The sequence below is a fragment of the Phaethon aethereus genome, assembly GCF_964289735.1.
Source record: "Phaethon aethereus genome assembly, chromosome: 9".
Lineage (NCBI taxonomy): Eukaryota > Metazoa > Chordata > Aves > Phaethontiformes > Phaethontidae > Phaethon > Phaethon aethereus.
In genome coordinates, this window is record NC_138585.1 from 15,227,941 (window position 1) to 15,254,754 (window position 26,814).

General features: G+C 43.0%; 1 protein-coding gene across 1 annotated transcript in view; it reads left to right on the forward strand.

Moving 5' to 3' along the window:
• Nucleotides 1–24,792, forward strand: part of LOC309408067 (putative cation-transporting ATPase 13A4) — a gene marked incomplete at its 3' end in the record, with an annotated part of 41,485 nt that extends 16,693 nt beyond the window's left edge. Inside the window, exons 10-30 of the mRNA XM_082003782.1 lie at nt 978–1,148; nt 1,586–1,743; nt 4,928–5,116; nt 5,430–5,491; nt 6,209–6,359; nt 7,497–7,583; nt 8,294–8,447; nt 9,044–9,155; nt 10,951–11,075; nt 12,036–12,199; nt 13,237–13,359; nt 13,990–14,069; nt 15,421–15,463; nt 16,385–16,494; nt 17,302–17,398; nt 18,125–18,197; nt 19,432–19,606; nt 20,067–20,281; nt 21,775–21,863; nt 23,972–24,052; nt 24,571–24,792. Coding sequence (XP_081859908.1) covers nt 978–1,148; nt 1,586–1,743; nt 4,928–5,116; nt 5,430–5,491; nt 6,209–6,359; nt 7,497–7,583; nt 8,294–8,447; nt 9,044–9,155; nt 10,951–11,075; nt 12,036–12,199; nt 13,237–13,359; nt 13,990–14,069; nt 15,421–15,463; nt 16,385–16,494; nt 17,302–17,398; nt 18,125–18,197; nt 19,432–19,606; nt 20,067–20,281; nt 21,775–21,863; nt 23,972–24,052; nt 24,571–24,792 — 2,681 coding nt within the window. The remainder of the gene's footprint in view (nt 1–977; nt 1,149–1,585; nt 1,744–4,927; nt 5,117–5,429; nt 5,492–6,208; nt 6,360–7,496; nt 7,584–8,293; nt 8,448–9,043; nt 9,156–10,950; nt 11,076–12,035; nt 12,200–13,236; nt 13,360–13,989; nt 14,070–15,420; nt 15,464–16,384; nt 16,495–17,301; nt 17,399–18,124; nt 18,198–19,431; nt 19,607–20,066; nt 20,282–21,774; nt 21,864–23,971; nt 24,053–24,570) is intronic.
• Nucleotides 24,793–26,814: the final 2,022 nt, after the last annotated feature.

Below are 26,814 nucleotides of genomic sequence, written 5' to 3' on the forward strand. Positions count from 1 at the left end.
ATTAGAAAGGAAAGAGGGGACAGTGGAGTGAGCAAGACAGAAGAAATGGTAGATAAGGAGCAAAGTTGTTCCCACACAGGGCCTATAGTCTGCTCAGGCTGTAAGGGTTTCTCTCAGTCACTCTGAATGTCTTGTTGCTCATCGCTGCAACATCTCAAACCTGCTGGAGTGGCTGTCTAGCCCTCCAGACACTTAGCCCCACATTCATGTGATAGTGGAGGACACACCATGTGGGAGAGTTCACTGCAAAGCAGGGTTTTTGGTGTGGGAGATATTCATAGTTTTGTTTCTTATCTTTGAATTTGGTCTTGGTCTGAATTGAACTGAAACCCACAGTTCTGAAATTTCATGTAAATGAGAAATTCCAGAAACCCCTTTCATTTAGAAAGCTTTAGCTGTCAAAAAATATTTCTTCTGCTTCACCTTAGCATATCTGCTCTGACATAAATAGGGTATTTGTCAGCTGTCAAGCATTGAGCTAAAGGCTCTCCTTTTTACTAGGAAAGGAGATGTTTAGCACATTTACGAGTGATATTCCCTATTGACATAAGGAATGTCATGTTTAATCTGCCTAAGGGAATGGTGTAGTGACCTGCACATGAAGTTCAAACCAAGTAAACAACTTGTGGCCATGAAGTGGAGTCATGCAACACCAGTTCAGGTCTGTGTTCCAGTCTGTATATCTACAGCTAGAGTTTGGAGTCCTTGGACTGCTTTCAGTTCTCAGACTTACACAAAGCTGTTGTACTGATGCAAAGGAGAGCTTTTCTCTGGCAGAGTCTGTTTGCTTGCGAGGCTTCAAACTTTTATTCATTCTGAAGATGTCACAATATAAAAGTAACATTTCTCTAAACTGGTTTCTCTAGTAAATACCTTCACTTACCATCTAGATGTCTAGATACTGTACTTATTTGAAAGTCAGCAGGCTGATTTTAAGGTGTACTGCAGTTTTCCTCATCTGAGCTCATCTTCCCTAGGGGAAAGTATTCCAGTAATAAAGACCCATTTACCCCAAGCTGGTAACTTCAAGCCCTGGAGAATGCACTGTGCAGAGGATTACAAAAAACATGTCCTCTTCTGTGGAACAGAGGTCATACAGACCAAGGCAGATGACAGAGGAGTAGTGAAAGCTGTGGTGCTGCGTACTGGTCAGTCAATACTTCAGTTTGCTTTTACTTTCATGCTTTTTCTTACTGGAACAGTCTGACTTAACATGCCCAGTCACATTAAGTTAAAGGCATTAATCCAAATTCACAACAGTCAGATGGAGAATCGATATCCTGGGCTGGGCTAAGCTATTATGCATTGTTTCCGTTTGCTTGGCGTAACTTTTACAAAAACCACTAGCATATGATTACAAAGAAGAATTTTGCTTTGCTTCTCAGATGTTGAAAAAATCCTCCTCCTTAAGACAAAAATAACTTTTTTCTATATTCTACAGAGTAGGTCACGTACACTGAAATGAAAGATCTGGGTCTTCTTTCTTAAGTTACAGAAATTATGAGTCATTTTAAAGCCCTTCATTCTTTGTAGAGAACTTTTGGAAATGTTTTCTCCTTGGAATTATTTTAGTGTGTCTTTCCAGGTTTCAATACAGCCAAAGGGGATCTGGTGAGGTCCATTCTCTACCCTAAACCCATGAACTTCAAGCTGTACAGAGATGCTCTCCGGTTCCTAATGTGCCTCATAGCATTTGCAGCCGTTGGAATGATCTACACAGTGTGTGTATTTGCACTTAATGGGGTGAGTTACTAAATGCAGGAGAAATGGTCACACCCAGTTTCAAGAGACTTGAGTGGCTTCATATACATGTATATATAAAAATACGGTCCTTGTCACTCTCCTTTTTGCCTTAGTATGAGGCCATTTTGCAGTGTAATTCAATTTGTGACAGTACACAAGCTCTCATACATTCACTTCCAAGGTGCCAAACCCCACTGTTTTACAATAGTCATTTCTTCTGAGGCTTTAGCAAATCCTGTGCAAGCACTGCATGTCTTATCAGCAGCCTTCTGTATGCCAGCTGCCTCTGTGTTGCCTGCCCTGTGCTTGCTGATACATGTAATTATCAATGCATGTAGTTAGCATAATGCTTTCTAGAGCTCTGAAAATGGGACATGCCAAGAGCTGAGCACTCTGCAAGCAGCTCTTACAGAGTTTTTGTGGCACCTTTTGTACATTCCTAGAAAAATCACAAGTGAGTCATGGATTAAATGGGACACAGACTGATGTGTCATTGTGAAAAGGTGGCTTTCCAAAAACTTCAGTTTAGATCAGAGACCCCTCTATCTCTGTTCACTGTCTCTGAGAGTAACTGGTATCAAATGCTTATGGAAACTGATTAGGAAGTAGGGCAAGTATAGAACAATTCTTCCCTGGCATAGGGGAAGAATTCTTGAAGAGAATGGTTTAACAGTTCAGTAAGCTGTCTTTTGTATCTAGATCATCTAGCTGTAATAACCACTGAAAATCTCCCAGTATGGTTTAATATATTTCTGAATTAATTTGTGCCTTGGACTTGACAGCACCCATGGTAATGATTCCCACAGTGTCATTATGTACTGCATAAAAATGTTTTTAAAGCTTCTGTCTAAATCACTGGAGGCACTGTAGATTTTTGTTCTAGAGAAGTAGCAAATAGCTGCTTTCCATTTGATATTTCCTGTACTATTCATGATTTAGAGATCATTGACCACCTGTTCAGCCTCCTTTCTTCCATGTTACGGAGCCCTGAACAGTGCAGGTATAAACACAGATCCCTGGCATTTACTGATTTTACAAACAACTCCCTGCTTTCATCTGCCTTTTGTTTTTCATATCTTTGTACAGTCATTTGGTGGGGGTGCGGTGGTGGAAGGGAGATAACCTTCACTTAATTATCACTCAGCTCAATGTCCTTGAGAGCTTTTGGGAAATAACTTTTGCAAAGCCAACTCTCCTGTATCAGTCGAGTCACCCACACCTCCACTGATTTTTTTCCATAGTCTTCCAGAAGGTTTATGGGGTATTAATTCTCTCTGTGAAGACTGTGTTAGCTTTTCTCTAATCTGCCATATACATCAAGACTCAATTAATTCTGTATTATAATTTTAATCAAGTTTCTCAATGTAAAACTAAGACTTACTGTGTCAGGAAGCAGCAAGGGCCAGTTATTCCTTAGGGGAAGGCAAGCCAGGAGCCGAGGGTGACGAGAACACAGGTAGTGCACTCACCGACCAGGGCACAGTCACACAGTATCTGAACATGGCAGGGAGAGGTAGGTGCTGGTAAGAGCCCATCAGTAGTCCCAGCAAGGCAAAGTGGAAATAATCCAGGTAGACGCATCAGAAGCAGATGGGTATGAGAACAAGGCTGCAACCCACCCCTGAAGGTGTCCATCCAGGAGACAGTGCTAAAGGCAGGTAGACTACAACATGGCTCAAACAGGGACTGAAGACCCAGGACTGATCTTAAATCGAGCTTCTGAACCCATGAGCAGAGGGTGTGGGTGGAGGTGGGGCTCGTGTGTGTAATTAAGGCCTATTAGTGCACCTAGGGCCCTGCCATATTGGTCTCTAAGTCTCTGGAGGGTTCATCTGAAACCCTTTTAAAAACAGTTCACTCATTCTCATGCATCAAGGTCAATGTAAGAAATAGTTGTACACTGTAAACAGTAGTTTTGCAATTTTAAAAGCCTAATTGCTTTAGAACTTGTTCAAAAACTTTCAAGAAATCATTTCATGCTGTGATAATTATCTGCCAATGTAAAGTCTAAGTCCTGAGTTGCAAGGTTGATTCTGCAATTCAGCTTTTGAATCATTTTTCTCCTTTGGAATAATCTACAATCAGTTGGCTCAGATGATTAATTCCCCTCGGGATATTAAAGAAAGTGTGTTTAAGAACATACCTTGGTGTCTGCTTTGCAGTTTTTCCTTTTTTTTTAACTTCCCCCTTGTAATATGTAAAATACATGCTGATGTTATCACAGCAGCTGAAACTGTCTTGTCAGACTGGTGTAAGATACAGTCACGTGATATACTAAATGCTTTCTCTTCTGTGAGTGTGTTTATCTGAAGGTGATAAGTGCTTCATTCTAACATAAAATAGATACAAAATATTATCAAACTGGTGCCTTCTGTGGTCAAAGTCCCAATCTCAGAAGCAGTAATAATAATAGAACTATATGATGGTTTGCAGATCCTTCTGAACTGCAAATTGGCTTTAGTTTGCAGTGTCTCCATTCTGGGACCCCAATTCGAAATGCATTCAATCCTTTAGCAGTGATACCAACTGCCAAGAACAACAGTGCCGACATTCAGCATACTGGTAGTCAGTTTTACACTGACCTCTAAACTCCTAAATTAGATATTAATTTTAGAAATGTAACTTTTACTTCCATGTCTCTTCCTGCAGGTAAAAGCGATTTCCTTTCGCAACTCCTAGAACATAAGGTCAGGAGAAATCATTAGCTCATGCATTCTGCCCTCCTTTTCAGCACCATCCCATATGTCTCACCTGTCACCCTAACATGGAGTCCAGACCTATGCCTGTAGGCAGCTGGATGAATGCCCATATAAATGGCAGATTCTTGTGTGCTGTATCATGGGAAACTGGGCTTGACTGAGGGTGCAATAACCTAGCTGGCATGTTTGAACTCATGTGCTTTGGAGGAGACTGTGAGCTCTACCTGGCAGGTTTATTGGCATCAAGAATGAAGGCAGGCCTGGAGGCTGCTCTTTAGTGGTGGTGTAGCCTTAAAGCCTTTGGTTAAATCAAAGCAATTAATTTCTTAGTGAGATGAATACGTGACGGACCACAGGCAGAAAACAGCACAGCCTGAAGCACCTGTAGTGGAGGGGAGGAGGGATGAAGAGGACTACACTCAGACAATCCAAGCAGCACTCCTTGCCACCCTCTTGCTGATTAACTGCCTTTGGTTTTTTGTCAGGAGGAGGCAGGAGAAGTGGTGAAGAAGGCTTTGGATGTTATCACTATTGCTGTCCCCCCAGCTCTGCCAGCTGCCTTGACAACAGGGATCATTTATACCCAGCGGAGGCTGAAGAAAAAGGGCATCTTCTGCATCAGCCCACAGAGGATCAACATGTGTGGACAGCTGAACCTCATCTGCTTTGACAAAGTAACTGCGTTGTGGTGGTTACTCTCTTACTACTAATGGGAGCCACTCTAGGGGTGGGAGAGTATGGGTTTTGATTAAGCATTTGCACTGTATTTTAGAAACACACTGACCAATCTTGCATACTTAAATTTGTGTTGTCTGAACACTGTTGTGAATTGTTGTTTTTCTTGGAATCTAGGAATTGGCTGGTAGCTCTTTTGCTCTGCACTGTGCTGGCATTTTCTGGACAGTAACTTCTTAAAATAAGTCTTGCTTTTTATTCCTCTTGAGGCTTTTATGTGGGAAGTTAATTTAAATGTACATTTTAACTTAGACTGGCACCTTAACAGAAGATGGCCTGGATCTCTGGGGCTTGCTGCCATGTGAAAGAAACTGGTAAGGCTCCTTGACACACCAATGGCATTTAAATTTGATGGGATAATGACTGGATTCTTCTAGACGTATGAACAAATCTGAAAGACGATTCATGTCAAAGAGCAGTTTGAAGTTCCCCATGTTTAGATTTCCAATATTACTTCTATAGCTTCTGGAAAATGAGTTGTTTGCCTCACCTCAAGGGTCCTGCTCCATGTGAAAAGAAGCAGGCACTGTCATCAGCATTTGGCACAGCATGCCCAGGCGGGGTAGTCTGCAGTAGGCATGCTAGGTTAGATCTCAAAGCTGCAGCAGTGCCCCAACCCTTTGTGACAGGAAGTCACTGTTGCCCACAGGATTGCTGCTCAGTTCCTTCAGTGCCCATGTGTTTGCCCATTTACATTTCCAGAAATGTACATGCACAAAGATGCTCAAACTTATATCAGCCTCACAGCTCAAGGGTTCTTGCACAAGGGTCAAGGAAGATATTTTATAAAACCGCTGTCCATCCCAATGGACTCCTTAACTATGCAGAATACACCTATTCTGAGCATATATATCCCAGCCTTTAACAGGTGTGTGAGAAATAGCTCATGGGGGAGAACAAGTCCCCAGAAACACGCTTATAGTCTGACCACAGGATGGGACTTTTAACAGTCCCCTGATTTAGGATTTTTTGTTTGTCATATGTTATTTGGTGTTCTCTGATGGTAATTTTTATGTTCTCTTTTGCGTTAGTTTCCAGGACATTCACAGCTTCCCTGCAGACCACAGCCTGCCTTGGGGCCCGGCGTTCAGAGCAATGGCGGTTTGTCATTCACTAATTGTTTGGGAGGGCAAGATCCAAGGAGACCCACTGGATGTGAAAATGTTTGAGGCCACTAACTGGGTAAATCTGTGCTTTGTTGTTATGCAAATAGTGGTGGGGAGTTTTGGTGTCCTCACAAAGGAGAAATGTCCCAAGCCCTCCCATGCAAATAGCACTTCCCACACAGAAATAAAACAGCTAAAGCCCAGAAAAGATACACATGCTCAGGCTATTTTTTTCACCTTTGTTAGAGCTCTGTCAATGTGCAGATTTTTCTACCATCTTCAGGTCTGAAATCCCATGCCCTTATGAAAGTACTCTGCTTTCTGTCTCTGTCCCATTACCTACAAACAGCCATCAAGTGTTGCCGTTTACTCTCTGATCAGTTGTGGCGGGAATGAGCATTTATGAACACTAAAAGGCTGAAAATCTGAGATGGATAAGAGGAAAATAGCCCATAATTACCTGGTGGAAGGTATAGCCACAAGATGTTGCTGATGCAAGATAAGAGATTCAGGGCAACGATTAGCTAGTTATGTGGGTGACAACCTCTGTACTTAACACCTGTCTGTTTTGTATCTGCATAATATGTAAAACAGCCAACTTTCAAGGAATAAACTATTCAGTAATGACAGGAGTTAAAGAGTGTTTTTTGCCAGGGGCATCACCTTGCCATCTCAGCCTTAGGCAGACACCCATCAAAGTTATAAACTAAATAAGAATAATTCTGTTAAATAATTCCTGTGAAACAAGAATAATCATGTGACACCATAACATATTTTTATTCCTCACAGTCATGTTGCAATATTTAAAAAATCCATCTGATCTGTGGAATACTTCAACAGCAGAGGATGGCGCTTTCTACATTAATACAAACTCTTATTTATTACTTTCCCATTGGGTCTATGTTATATCTAAAGATTTTTTGCATATTTAAGTGGGTTGTAATGAATAAAGGGTTTATTGTCAGTGAGAGGACATAATCTATTTGCTGTGCAAGAGTACAGCAGTATCTTAGTAAAGTTGGTGAAGCTCTGCCAAAGGAGGCACTGGATTTTCCATTACTGAAGCTTTTTAGTGTGACATCAGACAGACCTCCCTCAGGAATGAAGATGATACCTTGTTTTGAGGGAAGGAAAAGCTCAAAATGATTCCTTGAGGTTCCTTTCAGCTCTACTGGTACTGTGATCTGAAAGATTTTTGTCTTTCAATACACAGGTGCTAGATGATTCCAGTGGACACCAGATTGAAGGTCAAGGATTCACACACGCCACAGTTGTTAGACCTGGGCCTAAAGCCAGCAGTGTAAGCTATCTGCAAGATTCACGTTCATGATCAAGTTAAACTGTCAGTGTTAAGAGTATCTTTCAGTAGAGCAGTGCTTGGTTGTCCTAGTCCAAGACAGCTCTTCCACACTTCGTCTTTCTTGTACTGCCTGCAGAGAGATTGCCTTGCTCTCTCCAGTTAAAAAGAGATGCCTGGGGGAGCTTGCTGCTCACATCAGAAGCTGGGGGGATGCTGGATGACAGATTGTCTGTCTCAGGAATTTGCCTGTCCTGGTGGCTTGACACTCAATCCAAACTCAGCTGAGTGGTGAAGATCTCTAAAAACACTTGGGACTGCAGTGGAGTCTGGTAGCTGATGTCAGACTGTTACTGGTGACATACACCAAGGTGGCAGGGTGGAAGTGCTTTCAGACATTCATTTTCCCTTTGCAAGACCAGTGTAAGACCTAGCAGAGTCTTGCTAAAGAAACAGGACTACGAGTTCCTTTCAGTAAATTACATCTAATAGTCTGCTAAAACTGTCAGTCAACTTTTCCTACTGCTTTATCTGAATATTTCTGTACAAATTTCACCTCCTCTTTATATACCAGTCCTTTCTGTCCCACTGTGAAAAATCAGCCCATTATACATGGTTAGCTTCTTACCATGGCCAAGAGGACAGACCTAAAATCCTTTGGCCTGAGTTTAAAATCCTTGCTGCAGTATCTAATCCACCTGCTTTTCTCCTAGGCCCCAGTGGAAGGTGTTACGGTTTTACATCAGTTTCCATTTTCTTCAGCGTTGCAGAGAATGTCTGTCATTGCTCAGGAAATTGGTGGGGAACAACAGGTCTTCACAAAAGGGGCTCCAGAAATGGTAGCCATGTTATGTAGAGCAGAAACAGGTAACTAACATTTATAAATGCTTCCTAGAAACCCATACGTAAAAGTGACTTTTGATGGTGCAATGAACTGGAAGGTCCAAATGAGATTTCTGGGTCTAAGACTTTATACTTAGCCTGAAAAGTTAAGAGTCTCTCGGTTGTTCTCCAAGTCTAAAGCTAAGCTCTCATACAGCCCTTCTCAGCAAAGGAGGACTGCTAAGAGATAAAAGCAAGTACCAACTCTTGTAGAAGGTGTACAGTCTCTGCCAGAATAGATATTTGGAAAAGTTCTCTACTGGTCCAGTATACACCAAAAAAAGTGTTATTTTTTTTCTCCAAGCCTTGGGAGGGCAGCCAGAAGAGCACAGCTCCTTTATGACACACTGAAAGAAGGTAAGTTTTTGCAGAATAGTTTAGGATTGTAAGTGCAAAGTGGCAGAGGAGAGACAATGATATTGAGCAAAGTTGAGTTCAGCAGCTTTCCTTGATGTCATTGGCCTATTTGTAGACTTCAGGTGTATCTGCCCTCTGGGCAGGAACCTTTCCTGCTCCAAGGCTTCCTTTTATTAGAAAGCAGTCAAATGCCCTGATGAACTGTCTCTGTCTCTTTTGCACAGTCCCATCAGACTTTGAAAGCAAGCTTCTGCTCTACACAGCGCAGGGCTTTAGGGTCATCGGACTGGCATGTAAATCTCTACAGGCAGGGAAGCAATTTGCTGATCTAACAAGGTAAGCCATAGACTTAGTACCATTACCACAACACCCTTGCCAAGAGCAGGGCTGTAGTGCAGAGTTTTGTTATATTCATGCCAGGGGGAATCTGATTTAAATCTGGTTATAGGTCTGTCTGAGAATGGGTAGGGGATGCTTCACTACCTCATGTTTATAGCACATGCCCAGAATTCTTACACATTTCTTAACTTTGGATCGACACAAGAAGTATAACTCTAGTACATTCTGAAGTCTAGTCCACCCCTCCCTCAGTCCGTTGTTTCTACCAATCTCCTTGCAGATTTATCCAGGCTTTCAGCTGAAAAGAAGTCCTTTTTTTTTTTTTTTTTTTTTTTGTTATCCTGGCTCCTTGATTAAGCAAAGGCAGCAGATGATCCCCATTACACCGCGTGTTCTCTAACCCAGTCGAAGTCAGCAGGCTATCTTCTACTGCTGCCTTGCTAAATCCTTCAGATTTCTAGCTTTAGCTCTCTTTAGTTTCTAGTGAAGACAGCAAACTCTTCTGCTATGCTCATGGTGTGAGTTTTCCACAAGCCTCACCTACACATGAATCCGTATGCTTTTACCCAAATCCCTCTAGCTTTTGCCTATGATACTCCAGAAACATCACTTCTGAAACATTTGCAGTTACTTAGCATCTGCTGTCCTCTTTGTTTACTAGCTGCAGGTCCCAATCCAGATGGGGCTCACTTGCTCTTTCACAGGGCTTTTTGCTTTGCTGAAAGGGCAAATGACACTGAGGCAAAGTGCAAGTGGCTTGTTTAATTCTTTTGACAAGGTGTCATAACAGACCTATCCAACTCAATGAGCAAATGTGTATGATATGGCCCAGTTTTTGCAGTTCTGTGTGCCGTTATAGCATTTGTGATGTATATACTGCCAGGAGAAAAAAGAAAACTGGAGGTCAAACACAAGATCCACTGTAAAAGCAGTGACTATTCAGGCACCACCTAACTCAGCTACTCTGACTGCCATGCAAGTTTTTGGCATCACCTCCTCCTTACTAGAGCAGCTAAAATAAGTGTTTGAAAGCTTTTCTTTTTTTCAGACTCTTCAGAGTCAACCTGTCTCCCTGAGCGACCTCTAGTTTATGGCTTGGGGATGGGTTTGTTTACCAAATTCTGTTCTCAACTGCATGTGTTCAACTGTAAAAGAAGCAATAGCACAGGTGTAAAGAAAAGAGCAGGAGAGAACAGAATTGTAGTTCCCACATGCTGTTTGCTCAGGTCCTACTGTCAAGGGTAGCAGATACGTTTACTAAGGTATGTTTCTTTGTTGTACAGTCCTCAAATGAGAAGGACTAGTGTGCATGAACTTTCCAAATCAGACCACTACAGTTTGGGAATCCTGCAGGAAATTCAGGGTACTTTTTCATGTTGGCTAAGGATGATGCATGAATGGAAAACAGTCCAACTTATCCCTCAGGCTTCATGTTGGTATGTGGAGCAGGTAGGTCGAAATGGGCTCTTTTTTGATTTGATAATTAAGCAAACATGAGGTGGAAGCTGGCTATGTACTGAACTCATTCTTCAGAACAAGGCAAGAAGAGAATAGAAGGATGAAAAACCAAGTGAAGATCCTCCAGACACAACCAGCACCACTTGCTGCTGGTGGGAAGCAAGCCCTGCTGGTGCTGAAATAGCACCACAAAAGACAGAATGCCTGTGACTGCTGAAAACTAACAAGTTATTTTAATTCTTTTGAGTTAGGTGGGATGGTTAACAGTTATAACTGGCTATCTGCAGATTCAGTGCAAAAAGAAGAATTAAATCTGTCTGTCCTTCACTATTAGGGAGGAGGTGGAATCTGATCTGACATTCCTGGGTCTGCTGATCATGGAGAATCGATTAAAGAGAGAGACAAAGCCTGTCCTGGAAGAGCTCAGTGCTGCACGCATCAGGAGTGTTATGGTCACAGGTAAGGGTGGATTATTTATGTTGCCACTGGCCCAGACAGGGAGTTCAACGATGTTTGAGAGAACAGTCTGCTGCTTTGTCACCGCCACTGGTAGGAAGGCACAGACATTTGTGTCTTTCATACAATTATTGTCCAAGAAGCATCTATGTTGTAATAATGTTGTGAGCTGAACCATGCAGTCTTATGCCCCTGACAGCTTTACCAAGCTGTGTGAGATACCTAACTCTTAATCTGTCCCACTTTCACCACAGATCAGAGCCTTCCTGTTCCTCTGATACTTTCCAGTGAGTCCATTTGTTCTCCTTGGTAAGGTTATCAGATGACATGCACAAAGACATGTCATGCAAAATCCCCTCTTTATAAGGTCTTGTGAAATCCTGTTGTCATAAATGAGCAGAGGTGGAGCATGAATGCCAGGACAAATCACTGACACTATGACATCTGGTAACTTACGCCTACCAGTCCCTATTTATCCCATGTTTTTCTTGAAGGGCTGGTTTGGATTTGAATGGGATAACCCCCAGTTTTGCCATGGTCCAAAGACATTTTTCCAGATGTGACACAAATCTTGTCTTCCTGGGCTTCACCCCTTTCAGCACACCAAAGCTATCTAAGGCCAACTGATGAGAATCAGTGATACTAGCAGCAACTTAGCAGTGAATCCCTTACGGGTTTTTGTACAAAACACATAATCTAGGAGCATGTTCCCCATCTGGATTTCTTCAAGCTGAAGATGAAAATATTTCATTTCCAGATGAAAATATATTTAATTATTGAGACAGACCTCATCTGCAAAGTTTTGGTCTTTATCAAAAACTTTCTTTAGGCACAGACACTGAAATTTTATTGATTCTTGCAGATGTATGTGAAAACTCAGAATTCAGGAAAAGGCTAATGTTCTCTCCATAAACAAATCCTTACTGCGGAATTTTTAGATAGCACTCCCCTTGATTTTTCCAGGTGACAACATTCAGACAGCTGTAACCGTTGCCAAAAATGCTGGGATGATTTCTCCAATGAACAGAGTGATTCTTGTGGAAGCAAACAAAATACCTGGATCTTTTTCAGCATCTGTAACCTGGAAACCATTAGAAGAAAACAAAACTGAAGATTACGGAAGCCTGGTGAGCATATAAGAAGCAGGTGTTGTGCAGCAGGAAAACAAACTATGCTGGAATGCTTACAATAATAACGCAGTGGGATTACGCTAGCATAACAGAGACCAGTCATTCACCATCATTTGCATGTCAGGATGTTATCTGCTAGAAAAGTGTTTGAAAAGAAGGAATCTTTCTAAAAATGTATTCCCTTAGAGCTTCCTTCCTAGCATATTATCTTGTGAACATGTTTTTGCTAACTGCTTAGCTAGGATTGAGAACAGCTTTGCAGAAACCCAGGAAAGATTTGTCTCTAGCCCTCATGCTTGCTGATGCCAGTTTAAAGCACATTTCCTTTCCTTGCAGAGTAAATTTGATAGTATAGATGTGGACTTAAAATTTGTGGAACTGCACTGAATGAACCAGCCCTGTTCAAGCAGGTAGAGAGCACTTCGCCATACCTGCAGAATTAAAACACAGATTAACTGTTGAGAAATTGCATATGCGCAGTGAAGCATAGGCTAGCTATGTTACAAAATTATATTTCATCAAGCAACTCCACAAAGAAACTGAGACAAAGACCAGTTTCTCTCTCAAGAGTAGGTCTGGAGGTGCTGATCCTTCTCTGAGAAGTACTAGAGTCAGGCAGAAGGTAGGGAATCTCTGCAGGGGCTGTCGAGGGGCTCCTTTATACCAAAGCTCAGCCTGAGCAGCATCTTCACTGCAAAAACACATGCCTAGTTATGGTGCCCATATGCTCTCTCTAGCCCCTCTCACAGTGCAGCCCACCAGACTGGGTCTGTTGCATAAATTCTATCAAATGCGGCAATGCTGAGGGCCAGCTTTTAAGACATGTGAAGCACCCAGTTCACACTGAAATTAATGGCATTATATGGCTAAATCCCTTTACAAATCCAGACAAAGGCAATGGGCCTTGAACCCGGGTCTTCACCAGTGCCCTCCCCATGGTACGTCCTTTTCCTTGTCTGTAGTAGTGCTTGTGTAAATGCACATAGTAGCTTTTGAGGGCCTGGGAGCAGCACCCATTCTGTCTTGTTTTATAGGAGGATGACAGTCAGAGTGAACGAAGAATCAGGCTGGCATTGGGATCAGGCCAGTATCATTTTGCCATGAGTGGAAAATCTTACCAAATTGTAGCACAGCATTTCAGGCACTTACTTCCAAAGGTAAGATGTGGGTTATTTAACTGGAGTAGGTTTGCCATTCAGTAGATTCAGATTGTCCTGATATAATTAGCTGAAGAGATCTCTACTAGGACATCTTTTGGGAACAATTCTAACCCTGAAATACTTACGGGCTGGATGCATCTCTGATATTAATGCATAGGGAAGGATCTGGACTTTTTCTGCAACATGAGAGGAGCAGACCTGCCTCATGGTGTGAGCACATGACTTAAAACATTTGTGCCCATATGCGTGGCCCGTGCACAGATTCTGTCATGTTTTGGAGAACAGGAGAAAACATGGTGTTACACATCAGGCAATTCAGCATGACTTGTCTTATGGAAAGAATAGTCTTATGAATTCTCTTCTAGTAAATCCTTGCCTGGTAATCTGTGTTCATCTGGTAACTCAAATGGCACTCCAGGCCTCTTGTCCTTTTTATGATTGTTATTTTTTCAAAATATTAATTAGGATACCTTTTATCTTTGATCATCAGCCTTTCTTGCTTTGGAGTCTAGCATCAGTTGTTTGAAAATGTGAATTTTTGGTGGTTTCTATTCCAGATTATCATTGAAATCACTATGACTTTTACCTCAAGTGTTTAAAAAATCACTTCCTTTTTTCTCCTTACAGCTCCTGCTGAATGGAACAGTTTTTGCTAGAATGTCTCCTGGTCAGAAATCCAGCCTTGTAGAAGAGTTTCAAAAGCTGGAGTAAGTTCATAATGAGCACTAAGAGTTAGGAAATCTTTGATGAATTTCTAGGCTCAAAAAGAGTCTAGTAAGAGCTAGCTTTTGTCTAAGATAGCATTTCCTGGAAGTGAACAAAACTGAAACTTCCACAGACATACGGCTTGGCAATTAAATTCCAACAGCCTGTTAAAGAAGAGACACTGAAGTCTGTGTTGGTTTGGCAACCCATCAAAGACTCCCATGATTCTGGATTTCGTTTGTTCACATCATCCTTCATTCTTCTCTTTCTGGGCCTGAAGGAGGGGCACTTGTCTACACAAGATTTTTATGAATATCTCCCAGCAGTGCAGCTTCTCTGATGCTAGCAATCTTTTTACTGCACTATTGCTGACTCAGTGTGATGGGTTGGAAAATATGGCAGTGCAGTCTGGATTGGTATGCCCTGTGCTGCTCATAGCAACAGAGATGTATATGTATTCCTGAGTCCCAGGTGTTTTGTTGTCTGTTATTCAGCTGTTTCCCAAGTCTTTTGAAGACCCCCACCCTCATCTCAACTAGCTAGCCCCTGGCCTTGCCCTAGAGCAGGTTAAGATTTAGGCTGTTTCAGATTAGCAGCCTGCTGTGAGCAGTTGTGAGCACCCTAACCACTGTCTGGCCTCCCCGGACCACCATCAATGCCTCCCAGTGAGAACTTCCCCTGCACTGAAATCCAGGCCTCAGCCGTAAAAGACACGAGTCAGCTCCTGAAGTACTAGGTTGATTTTACTTGGATGCTGCAGATATAAAGATTTACTTTTACGGCTCATCATTTCACAAGGTTATTTCAGCCTCAGGGTGTCTGAGATATGTTCTGTCTCCAGATATGCTGTTGAGCCCATGTTCTCCTTCTCTCTGTACTCCAGCTGCCTCTGTCACTCTCTGCTTGCCCCAGAAGATTCTGGCAGGACTGGACCCCAAAGCAGAGTCCCCATTCATGTCTATTCCCAGTGAACATGAGGTACCAGTGCCTGCAATCCTTCCTTTCTGAGCAGGGCTGTCACCATTAGCCCTTTCTTCTGTTATGATTGACCTTAAACCCAGCGAGGGTGGGAGACTGAGTATTGTAGTGAACATAAAACTTCATGCTAATGTATTCTTCAATCCATCACAGCAGAAACTCTTTACTATAGGCACATCTGAGGTGCAAGCCCAAGGCCCATGCACAGTCCAGAGTCCTGGGCTTGTATTTCAGTCTTTCAGCTTTCCAGAAGAGCTTTTAACAAAAATCTTGCCTGACTTGCATAAATGACTTGCATGGAGGAGATTCTGATTCCCTCCTGTTTGTAGGTCTCACTTTCCCCAGAACTGAACTGTAGGTCACTTTATTTTTTAGTTACTTTGTGGGCATGTGTGGAGATGGAGCCAATGACTGCGGGGTAAGTGACAATTCTTTACCATATATTTATTTAAAAATTGAAAAATTAATGCAATGCCAGTAGAATATCCTGAACTGAGCACATGCTGGAGCTGGGAGTGCTCTGCTTATTCACAGCTGTACTGGCACCAGTACTAATTCAGGCCTGATCCCACAGTGTGGTCCTTACCATGCAAGAGCTGTCCTAGGCAGAGATCGTTGCAGTTTGTGGTCTCAAGGACTGATTCATTTCTTTAGCAAAAACCACCAGAGGATTCTCCAAATCCACTGGGGTTTCTGTCAACATCTTCAGTGTCTGGGGGTAAAGACTACTAGGATGAGGAGGAGTTTCCATGGAGAACAGCTGTAGCCCTACAAGGTTTTTGTAAATGCACATTTTAGAAGTGCAAGAAAGTGTTTTGGTTTTGTTTTTTTTTTTTTTTTCCAAAAGGAAGGGTCCATGTTCAGGAGGGACCCATAACTCCCTTTTGGGCAGGTTCAGCTCACTCCATGACTTCACACATACTTGTGGCAGTGAGCAATGCCATCTAGGCAGTGAAGCACTCACTTGCCCTAACACAAAGTCCCAAGGATTCTCCTGGGGGAAGCAAGCAGAGAACCTAGACTGTCTACATAAGGTGTGACTGCAAATAGGTGCTGACAAAGGTGGCAGAGCCAAACCTGTCTTCTGCAGCTGGTAGTGGATGGCTTTGGGATCTGTGGAAAACTGAACTTTCCCATGCTGTCATCCCCATTCTTCTTCTGGACCCGATGCCTCAACCGCATCCTACTGGAGGAACCTTTTGGGTGGAGCACACCCAGGGAGTGAAGAGGGACTGCTGTTCACAGAACACATCCTGTAATAAGGGCTCACTTCTTGGCTGACATGTCAGTAGCTGTGTCTTCCTGGTTTGTGAGTGCTGAAGAAGAATGTGACTTTCAGGCTTTGAAAGTGGCGCATGCAGGGATTTCACTGTCGGAACAGGAGGCGTCTGTGGCTTCAGCTTTCACATCCCAAACCCCCAGCATAGAGTGTGTGCCGGAATTAATCAGGTAAGCACAGATTTTTGTTTCCTATTACATAAAGGAGACAGTTCCCACTCCTCTCAAATATTAGTGTTGGGTGTTCCCACCAGGCCAGAATGTACATATCTAGAGAAAAATGAATGTCTTTGACCTTGAAATGGCCATCGGCCTAGTTCCCATCTGCAATTCCTTTAAGATGTATTAATTCCCTCAAAACTACAGGAGGAAGGCATCTATAGCTGAGCTTTGTGTCATTAGCAGTATTTTAAATGCAACAGAAATAGAAAAATGAATAACGCTCCATAAAGCTGAATCAAATGGACACAAATTTACCTGTACACTACTGTTAGGCCCTGCCTCTGGTACCCTATGCAAGCAAAACGTTAGCAGCTGTTATGCCAGGGTCCTGATTTTGGTTACTGGGACAGACGAATAACCAGGGAGAGTGTGTTACCCTTGTTGGATACTGTATGTTCACTGCAGGATGAGAGGAATTGTTAGTTTGAACTCACTGAGCAGCTGCTTGGCTTTGTATGTTTTTCCTCATATGGAGTTGTTACCTGCAGTATTAATGTCAGCAGGAAAACTCTCTGGGGTAAGCTGTAGTCTTGGGAATGTGAATGACTGGAATCAAGCCCTTTTGCTTGCAGCAAGATTTCTGCAAGTGAAGATTTTACTTTCTTTCAGGCCAGATTTTATTTATTTCACCTCCCAGCAAGACACTGGTAGAGACTTCTCTACTTGTGACACATGCCTTGTTTTTCAACAGTGTTTACTCGCAACAGGAGCAGACCTATCACCTGACTGCTGTCCTTTATTTATGTCTTCACACAGAGAAGGCCGTGCTGCCCTCGTCACTTCCTTCTGCATGTTCAAGTACATGGCACTGTACAGCACCATTCAGTACCTTGGTGTTCTCCTGCTGTACTGGGTATGTCTTGGGAACATGTTGGCTAGAACTGGATGAGCTACTACTCCCTTGTAGAAGAAATATGTCATAAAAGCCCCAATAAAACTAGGGTATGGAGCTTTAACTTTATCTGAGCTGCAAACTTCTGTGGCATGATCATATGGTCCTCCCTGTACCCTCAGCTGAAAACTGAAAAGGTTCTTCCCATTAACTTCTTCCAGTGGGCTTAAGATCCAAGCTGGGCAAGAAGAAGGCTGAGATACTGAACAGTATTTTGGATGAGGGCATATGTCTCTGAAAAGGGAGAATGTGGCGTAAGCATATGCTATTGCAATTTATTCAGCATTTAAAGCATGAATTAACTTGACAGTAACAAAAATCCCCTGGAGTGCCTTAAACCACTTTTGCGTGGCTTCTTCCCAAATAGAGAGGAGGGCTTTGCATTCAGAAGTCACCTAGTATTGAGAAAGCACATCTCATCCAATAGCCGTTTTTATTGCATTGAGTGAACTGGAAGTATCGTTGGTCTGAACAATGCACAAAATGAGAGTATTCACTGCAGGCCCAATGGTGACAAATCTATTGGCAGGGTGGTGGATTGTGTGGTCCCCTTATCTGCTGAGTAGTGTTTCAGAACGAACAGCAGACCATTAGCTCCGTGAAGATAATTAGCTCTGGAGACCATATAAACAAGCTCATGGCAAATGTCTGATCTGTGATTTTTTTTCTTTGTGTTCCTTTTTTCAGCAACTAAACTCCTTTGGGAATTACCAATTTTTGTTCCAAGATCTGGCTATTACCACTGTAATTGGTGTGACAAGTAAGCCCCTTAGTCATCCTATGTGTTAACGAGAGAATATTTTTCACCTCCTTGGAAATGCATAATTCTATGTACAGAAAGGAAGAAAAGAGAGACTACATAGAGTACAGGATATTTAGTAGAGGAGGCATCTTGTTTGAGACAAGCTCTGAAATAAGATGGGTAATTCTTAGGGGTGCATTTGCTGAGCATGTAGGTTGTTGATAACTGGGATGTTATCTCTAGATGGAGTAAAAAAAGACCTAACGCAGTGGAAAGTCTATTGAGGCTTTTTCCTGTTGACTTGGGAAGGCAGATTAAGAACATACCTAAGGATCCATGCCCAAATGAAAAAGTGTAGGGATCGACTGTTTGGAGTCCAACTCGTATTTGAAGCTGTGTAGGCAGAAGGCATGAGGGGAAAGAGAGATGAAAATGGAGAATAAGGAAATGACAGATGTCAGACACTACGGAGCAGGAAATTGTAAGCCAAGAATAAGAGAGGAAACCAGTGCTGGAGGGGAAAGAGAGAGATGGGGTTTTAGAGATAGACTAAATGCAGAAAGAGGTTTAGAAGCAGGAATGGCAAGGGCAGGGGCATGAAAACCACGTAACAAAAACACATAGCTGTCTTCCATCCGTGCTGGAACACAGATAACTGGAAAAGACCCTGATTAAATCAAGCCTAAAAGGGTCAGCCAGAATACTGGGTGCCAAAAGCTACCTTGCTGTAAGTAGTCCATTTGGAACACTGCATCAAGGCTTTCTTTTATTCAAAGTCTGGATAACTTTGTTAAACCTAACAACAGGGGAAAACCTGTTGGGTCAGCTAATGCAGTCCTCTACCAGCTCAAATAAACTGGCACTAGGTGCTTAGTTCAGGAGGATGCACAGAACATGGGGCAACAGAAAATCCCAAGCCAGTTGACAAGTGACAGAAAGAGAACAGGAGAGCTTGAGCATATCCTTATATCCTTATATCCTTGTGCCTGACAGTAGCCAAATAAAATAAAAATCCAACATTTTATCTTCCATATATGCCTCATCGTAGTCAGATGCTATTAATTAAGCTCTTCTGTGGCCAATAAGATTTTGTAGGAAAACAACTCTGTATTTTGTACTTGATGCAGTATTTTATATGTATTATGAAGAACTTTATAGACTGTAAATGTGCTGGCCATTGATAACAGTCAGTAATACACAGCAGCACTGCTTGTATTTTGGACACACTAATAAACACGTGTGCATGTTTCAGTGAGTTTCACAGGTGCCTACCCAAAGCTGGTTCCCTACAGGCCTCCTAGCCAACTCATCTCACCCCCGTTGCTGCTCTCTGTTGTACTTAACATCCTCTTCAGCCTCAGCATGCAGATTTTTGGGTTTTTGGTGGTCCAGGAGCAGCCTTGGTATTCCAAGACCGATATACACAGGTAGGTCCCCTTCTTGGGACTCTGGATGACACAGGGCAGACCTAGTGGGACAGGTATGCATGATACTATTGATCAGCTTAACTACAGCTCTGATCAGCAGCTGCAGGCAGACCCTGTGCTTCCCCTCAGGGTGCAAACACATTAACTAGTGTTGTCTGCAGGTCTCTAAGCTCTCCAGCAAATCTGCTGTGCAGCACAGTGCATGTAGTGAGAATGGTTCTGTTGAGCACAAAGAGGCGTATTTGACTGCAGGGAAGACTAGGGTATCCAAGTAAGTTTGAGCTCAGGCTCTTCCAAGTTCAGCACGCTCAACTCAGTGGGTAAGATTGAGGACATTGACATCCTTGTGGTAGCGAGCAAATCATGGCTGTGAAGGAGGATTCCCGATAGTGGTAGTGGAAGCTGGGGGAAATAACCAGGACAGTGATCATTTCCTGACCATTGTGACACTCTTTTCCAGTGCCTGCCTCTCAATGAACAACCACATGGAGAATTCTTCCTCTATTTCCAGCCTGGGGCTCCGAGGGATGAGAGATGGAGCCCATGAGCAAATGGACAATGGCTACAAGAGCTATGAAAACACCACAGTGTGGCTGCTAAGTACCATCAATTGCCTCATCGTAGCACTAGTGTTTTCCAAGGGAAAGCCTTTCAGGCAACCCATCTACACAAACTGTAAGTATGGGGAGAGAGGGAGGGATCTGTGAGTAAGTTAACTCAGGAGGTCAATTCACTAGGGAAAAATTAAAACTTGACCAAAGTGATGCTAGCCAAAAAAGCAGGAGCCAAATATTAGATTTTTAAATGACTAAAGGCCGCCTTTTCAGAAGTTTTAGTGCCAATGGTATCCTGTGACCAGCAGATCTTTGAGCCGGACCCACATTTTGTGCTTCTGTACTGCTAAAAACTTGGCCCTGGCATTTGGATTTCTGAAACAGACAAACAGAGTTTGATAAAAACTTTTAAGGACTAGCAGGAAGGTGGTGTTGGCTGGCAGAAGCATCATGTTACTTAAGGCAGCCTTGAATGAGACATCTCAAGAAGAGCCAGAATTAGGTGTTCTCACTTTACTTTAGTCTTTGGAACAACTCTGGAAGAGCCCTGTGCCTGTCTCCCCAAAGCATGCTGGTTGAGTAGTATTTGAGACAACTCATGTTCAGGGCATTCTTTTGGGCCTGTCTCAGAAGAAAATGTACAATGAAATCTGCACATTTACAGAGGCCCTGTTTCCTCTTCCAGAACCAGAGACATTTAGCATTTGCTAACTCTATGACCAGTAACTTCTTTAAAGAGGAAACATCAAAGGAGGCAATAACTTGAAGGGGCTGTAGTGAGGTCTAGTAGGTCTGTTCTGCCTCTGAAAGACTGTCATGTGAATGGAAGATGAGCACATGTGATTTTGGCAGTTCTGGAAGTTGCAGTGAGGCATAGGAGAGCTGTTCTTTTTCTCTGTGGGACAAATCCTGCAGCTGTCTCTCAGGCAAAGCTCTGTTCAAGTTCTTATTTTGCTGAAGAGTTAAATTAATGCTGCCTGTTTCATGGCTTTGCTGTTGTGGTATAGTAATAGTGAGGAAGGGACATTCTTCCAGATAGCAGAAGAGTGGATCATCTCCCAGAACCAGGCAAAACCAGAGTGAGTGGCTGGGGTGTGAAGTTTGGTGCATGCCAGCTGAAGAGAAAATGAATTTACTCATCATTGGAACATTTGCCTACAGATTGGGAGGGCAATAGATTCTCCATCTAGATCCTGATGGAAAGCAAAGTCTTGATATCACTGAAACTGAGGGCAGAGTTCCTAATCACATCAACAAGAGCACGACTACATGCTGGACATCTTTCTGAATGACAGGAGACATTGAGCTCGGAGTGAGACTCACTGGAAGGCACTAAGGCTTCTTAGACATGAGAAGTCAGATCGAATGTTCAAAATACGCATCTGGCAGTTTAAATCTGTGGCTACAAGGCTTGTCCCAGCCTCACATATATCTGCTTGACTGAGTAAAGCTGGGTTCTTACTATGTTCATTTTCATTTTCCTCGAAGTTCCTTCCTATCTCATGGACTTTGACTGTTTGACACAGAAAATGATTACAATCTTCTGTAGTAAAGGCAAGCAGCTGAGATTGCTCATAAACCTGTGGTTTTATTTGCTTGTTCTTGTCCCTTCAGATGTGTTCATGCTGGTGCTCATAGGGCAGCTCTGCATTTGCCTCTTCTTGGTGTTTGCTGATATTGATGATCTCTACTCTAAGATGGATGTGAGTATTGTTCCAAGGTGGGTTTTCTTCCTACTGCCAGTCCCATTGTAAGTGCACTGGGATTGTTTTTAACAAAAGGGATTTGCAGGGATACATGACACCTCTAAAGACAAATCAAATTTAAAGGGATGAATTTTGGACTATGGGACTGAAGAACCTATGGTAGCTCCAGTCTAAGATCTGTGCATTTTGACACCTGGACAGCTACACATGTATATTTGACTGTTTCAGTGCATTGTCCATGCAACAGAAGATGACATCACTAAGCTTACCATGCTTGGTATGTTGGTGGCTTGGTAGCTGTGAAGCCAAGAGAAGAAAGGGGCTAGGCCCTGCAAGTTCAAACTAAAGCACTGTGCACTTATGTTTCTCTAGCTGTGCTACTCTGCACACAGATCCTCTTGCAAAGAAGATCTGCCAGTCAGCACTCATAGCAGCTCTCAATTCTCAGACCTCAATATTTTCAGGCTCCCTGTTTAAATTTGAGACAGCCCACAGCTTCCTAAATCAGCATTTGGGTTTAGAACAATTGTAGAGAAAGACTAGTAGGGCTGTTATGGCAATAGAAGATCTATCTTGATCCTTGATTAATAAATACCAATAGGGCTTGGTTTATTTAGTCTGGCAGAATGCAAGCTGGGAGTTGCCTTGTGCAAATCCATCCTAGGGGAAATGCAAGGGGAGGATAAGATCTACATCAGCTGTACGACAGGGTTGTCAGTGGACCTGGCAATTAGTATGTTGAGACTGAGAGATATTAAGCTGCTCCACTGTGACACTCTCACAGCCTTGTAGTAGGAGTCACAGGAACAAAACAACAAAAGCAATACACAACAATTTTTTCAGTACATTTGTAATCGTAACGATGAAGTGTGGTGGCTTTGAATAACAAGTACTGAACATAATGCTGCCTCCAGTCCTGTATGTTTGCATGACAGTTAGCAAGTGGATTTAGAAATGGTAATAATGAAACATGGAAAGAGAAACATAGACAAGGGGAATGGACGTGGACTTTGAATGCCAAGCAGCCTAGCTAAAGCTGCCTCACCATCTGTTTCCAGAGCAGTGGCTCAGTGGGCAGATCCAATTAAAGAATCTGCCACGAGGTGGCACTTTAAAGCAAGTCTTAGTCCTATTATGGACTGTGGTGACACAGGACTTTGTCAGCACTGCAACTGTATGGGGCTAAAATGCCTTTGGGGAGAAGTGCAAAACTCCCAGCTGTTTGGAGGGAATACAGTGGATTTGCTGGGAAGATAAAAGGAGGGAGTGGCAATAAGAAATTCTGCAATGGTCTAGCCCTGGAGAAATTGCTGATCTAAATTTTGTATCTAAGCTGCATCTCCAAAATAAGCTGAGATACAGCCAGAAAGCCAGTGCTGCCAGCTGTGGGAAGCTGGAGCTAGATTTGGAGTCTGAAATACTCAAACTTTGAACTATTTCCTATGTTAGAAAGAAAGGAAGCATTTAGATTTCCTGCTGCAGTTCCGGAATATGGTTTTCTCTGCTACATCATAAGTTTAAAGGTGTCTTTATCAATAATTCCTCAAGACAAGTAGCAATATTGGCTCATCAGCAGTGTACAGCTGTACAGATTCTGGCTTTTGATGACACTAACTGGTGAAGGGTCTAGAGAACAAGTTCTATGACGGGCAGCTGAGGGAACTGGGGTTGTTTAGTCTGGAGAAAAGGAGGCTCAGGGGAGACCTTATCCCTCTCTACGACTACCTGAAAGGCGGTTGTGTGTCTGTCTTTTTTCCCAAGTAGCAAGTGCTAGGATGAGAGGAAATGGCCTCAAGTTGCGCCAGGGGAGTTTTAGATTGGATATTAGTAAAAATTTCTTCAGTGAAAGGATTGTCAGGCATTGGAACAGGCTGCCCAGGGAAGTGGTTGCGTCACCATCCCTAGAGGTATTTAAAAGACATGTAGACATGGCGCTTAGGGACATGGTTTAGTGGTGGAGTTGGCATTGTTAGATGTACGATTGGACTTGATGATCTTAAGGGTCTTTTCCAACCTAAATGATTCTATGATTCTATGATACAAGGTCCCACCAGTGTCTAGCGTGTGCACATGTTATTGAACAGCTTCTCCTGCTTTTTTCCTAGCTCGTTTGCACCCCTACCATGTGGCGCATCTCCATGGTGATAATGCTTGCAGTCACACTTGCTGTGTCCTTCCTTGTCGAGGTGAGCATGCTTCATTGAATGTATCTGTCAGCACTAATTGGAGAGATGAAAGAGTCATGTCTCACTCTTTCTCCCTCGTCCTCAGCCCAGCTTGGGAATATCTAGTAAAACAGAAGCCATTGCTGCTACTTCACCCTTACCTTTACTCTCTTTCCTCAAAGCCCCACATCTGAATGATCAGATATAAGGGAATGCAAGGACCACCCACCTTTTCTTTCCTCTGGTCAGTGGGATGTATCAGGCCCTGCCCCAGGCTACAGAAATATGGGCAGTCTTTGGTATTTTCTGCTCAGATCCTGAAGACTGTCAGGAGGACCTGGTCCCAGTTTTCTGGTGGAGAGCTCTGGTGGAGCTGGTATAAGAAGTGATCAGTAAAAGGCTATTCAAGGGATGTAGATGAGCAGGACAGGGTCAGAGATCTGGGTCTCCACTACTTCCCCCATGTGTGTCCTGTGTATGAAGAGGGAAAACTGCTGCCCAGGTCCTCCAAAATCTTCCTTTTGCTCTTGCTTTTACAGGAAGCTGTCATCGAGAACAGACCCTTATGGCTGCTGCTGAAGAACACCTTCCAGTACCATTCAAAGAGCCATTACAAGAGGCTGCAGCACGTGTTAGAGCAGGACTCAGCCTGGCCACCTCTGAATGAAACGTTCTTCTCAGATTCAGTGGCAATATCAGTAGAGGGAAATATGGGAGGCCATAGCAATCCAACATTTGACAGCAATGAGGACACACTCTGAAGGAAACTGCAGAGGACACATGTTCAGGACAGTTGCAATTGGCTGTAGAAGGACTATCTCAGAGATGTAAGAAAAGAGGATGGACTGACCCATCACTGTCCCCCTGCCCCATTTTAAGACTAGCCAGCTCTGGCTTGTTTTTAAATTAACTGGAAGCAGAAAAGCTGGCTGCAGAAACATAAAGCGACGCTTGCCCATGTATGGTGGCTGTAAATGGAACAGCTTGCTGAATATTGGCAAAATACTCATGGTTGAAACACCCCATTGCTGTGTCCCTCTCTTGAATTGCATTATGCAGTCCACAGCGGACTGCATAATGGACATAGTCCAAAGGTGGGGGCTCCTCCAGATAAGAAGTAGCTAATTCAGATACCAGCACTCCTCTGGGGACATCCCCTTCAAGAAAACAAGTAGAATTTACTACTGATAGAGGCTGCTGAACATAAACAGGTCCTGGGATTCTTATAGCTCCTGGGGTTTCAGATACTGTTACCTGGTGTCTGGCGTTTGTTGGGTTTTTTTCCCCTTCTGGCAATACTTGGCCTTCTGGAGCTGGAAGGAGCTGCAAATAGCCAAAGCCTTCTAGAAGCATCCAATCCTAGCACCATTGTGCCTTTCCCATGATGGGAAGAATGCAGAGCTCTGTTGCTAGCTCACTGCTACCAGGCAACCTGTTTGCCCTCAGTTTAAAACATGTGGTACTTGCATTTTCTGAGTGAAAAATCTATTGACCTACAGAGGAGAATCGATTTCATTGTTTAACAGTTCTTTTTTGAGGGAGGTATTTGTTTGGGATATCCATTTTTTAAAAGTAGAATGAAACACATGATAATTGCAAATTATGATCTCATTCTGTGGGTCCAGAAGGACATGCTGTTCCTTGTGGTGTGACCTTGCTCTACTAGAGAGGATGCTGAACAGCTGGGCTGCCACCTGGCATCAGGTCCCAGTTTACCAGTGCCAAAAGAAGCAGGTATCAAAGGGGTTACTACCTCTAAGGGCCTAGGTCCTGAATTAAAAGACAGGGAGCCAGCTAGGTCTCAGAATAATTTTATTAAATCCTGTGGCATGCTCTGAAGTCAAACCATCTTGAGGTTTTGGCTCTGGTTTCCAACCATAATTGCACATGCTGCACACCCTGTGTCATTCATCAACTCGTATCCCTCACCCGTTAATGTTTGATGGTGGCTTTTACTCACTCTGCTGTGCTGCTTCTGCTATACATAAATGCAACAGCACTGTGCATTTCTGCCCTTAAAAAAAGCCGCTTCTACCAGCACATTCTCTTAGCCCTTTGATGCTAGGCTGACTTCCAGCTCACCGTATTTTGCAATCTGTCCCCAGCTGGGTGAAACAATAATATGTCAGTCAGGGAGGCTTTGGACCAAGAAGAACACTTCCTTCTTTGGAGAAGGTGCGCAGGGGAGTTGTCCCCTCTGAAATGACTGCACAATTTGTTTTTCACAGCTGGAGCTTGCCCATGCTTTTACTGGGTGAGGCTGAGGAGCACTTTGGGAGTGCTTCAACGTTAGGGACTGGATGTTCCCACTCTTCTATGCTAAAGCACTGTCGCATTCACAGAAACCCAGATAATCAGGCAGGTTGGGAGTCATGGTAAAGATTCCTCTGGTCTTTTAGAGTGAAAAGTAGCTCTGGAAAACCAAGAGCAAATCAGAAGAGATTATGGATTGTTTTGATTCAACATGTCTGTACCAGAACAGTGTTTGAAAAAAATTTAGCTTGAATCAAAAAATACCTAATACTATTTTTCTAAAAAAGACAAAAAACCCCAAACAACCAAAAATGTTTCAACTTGAATAAAACATTTGACTCAAAGCAATTTTTTCCCCATTTTAGACAAGTTTGACACAAGCAAATGGAGTAAATGCCTTTCTACCTACTGCAGTTTACCTAACAGTAAATAGGTAACACAAAGCTACACAACTTGACACAAACCAGAAATCGTTCACATTTGTTCATAAAAGTGTCTCCAAAGTTAGGATGAGTTCCCAATTTGTAGCA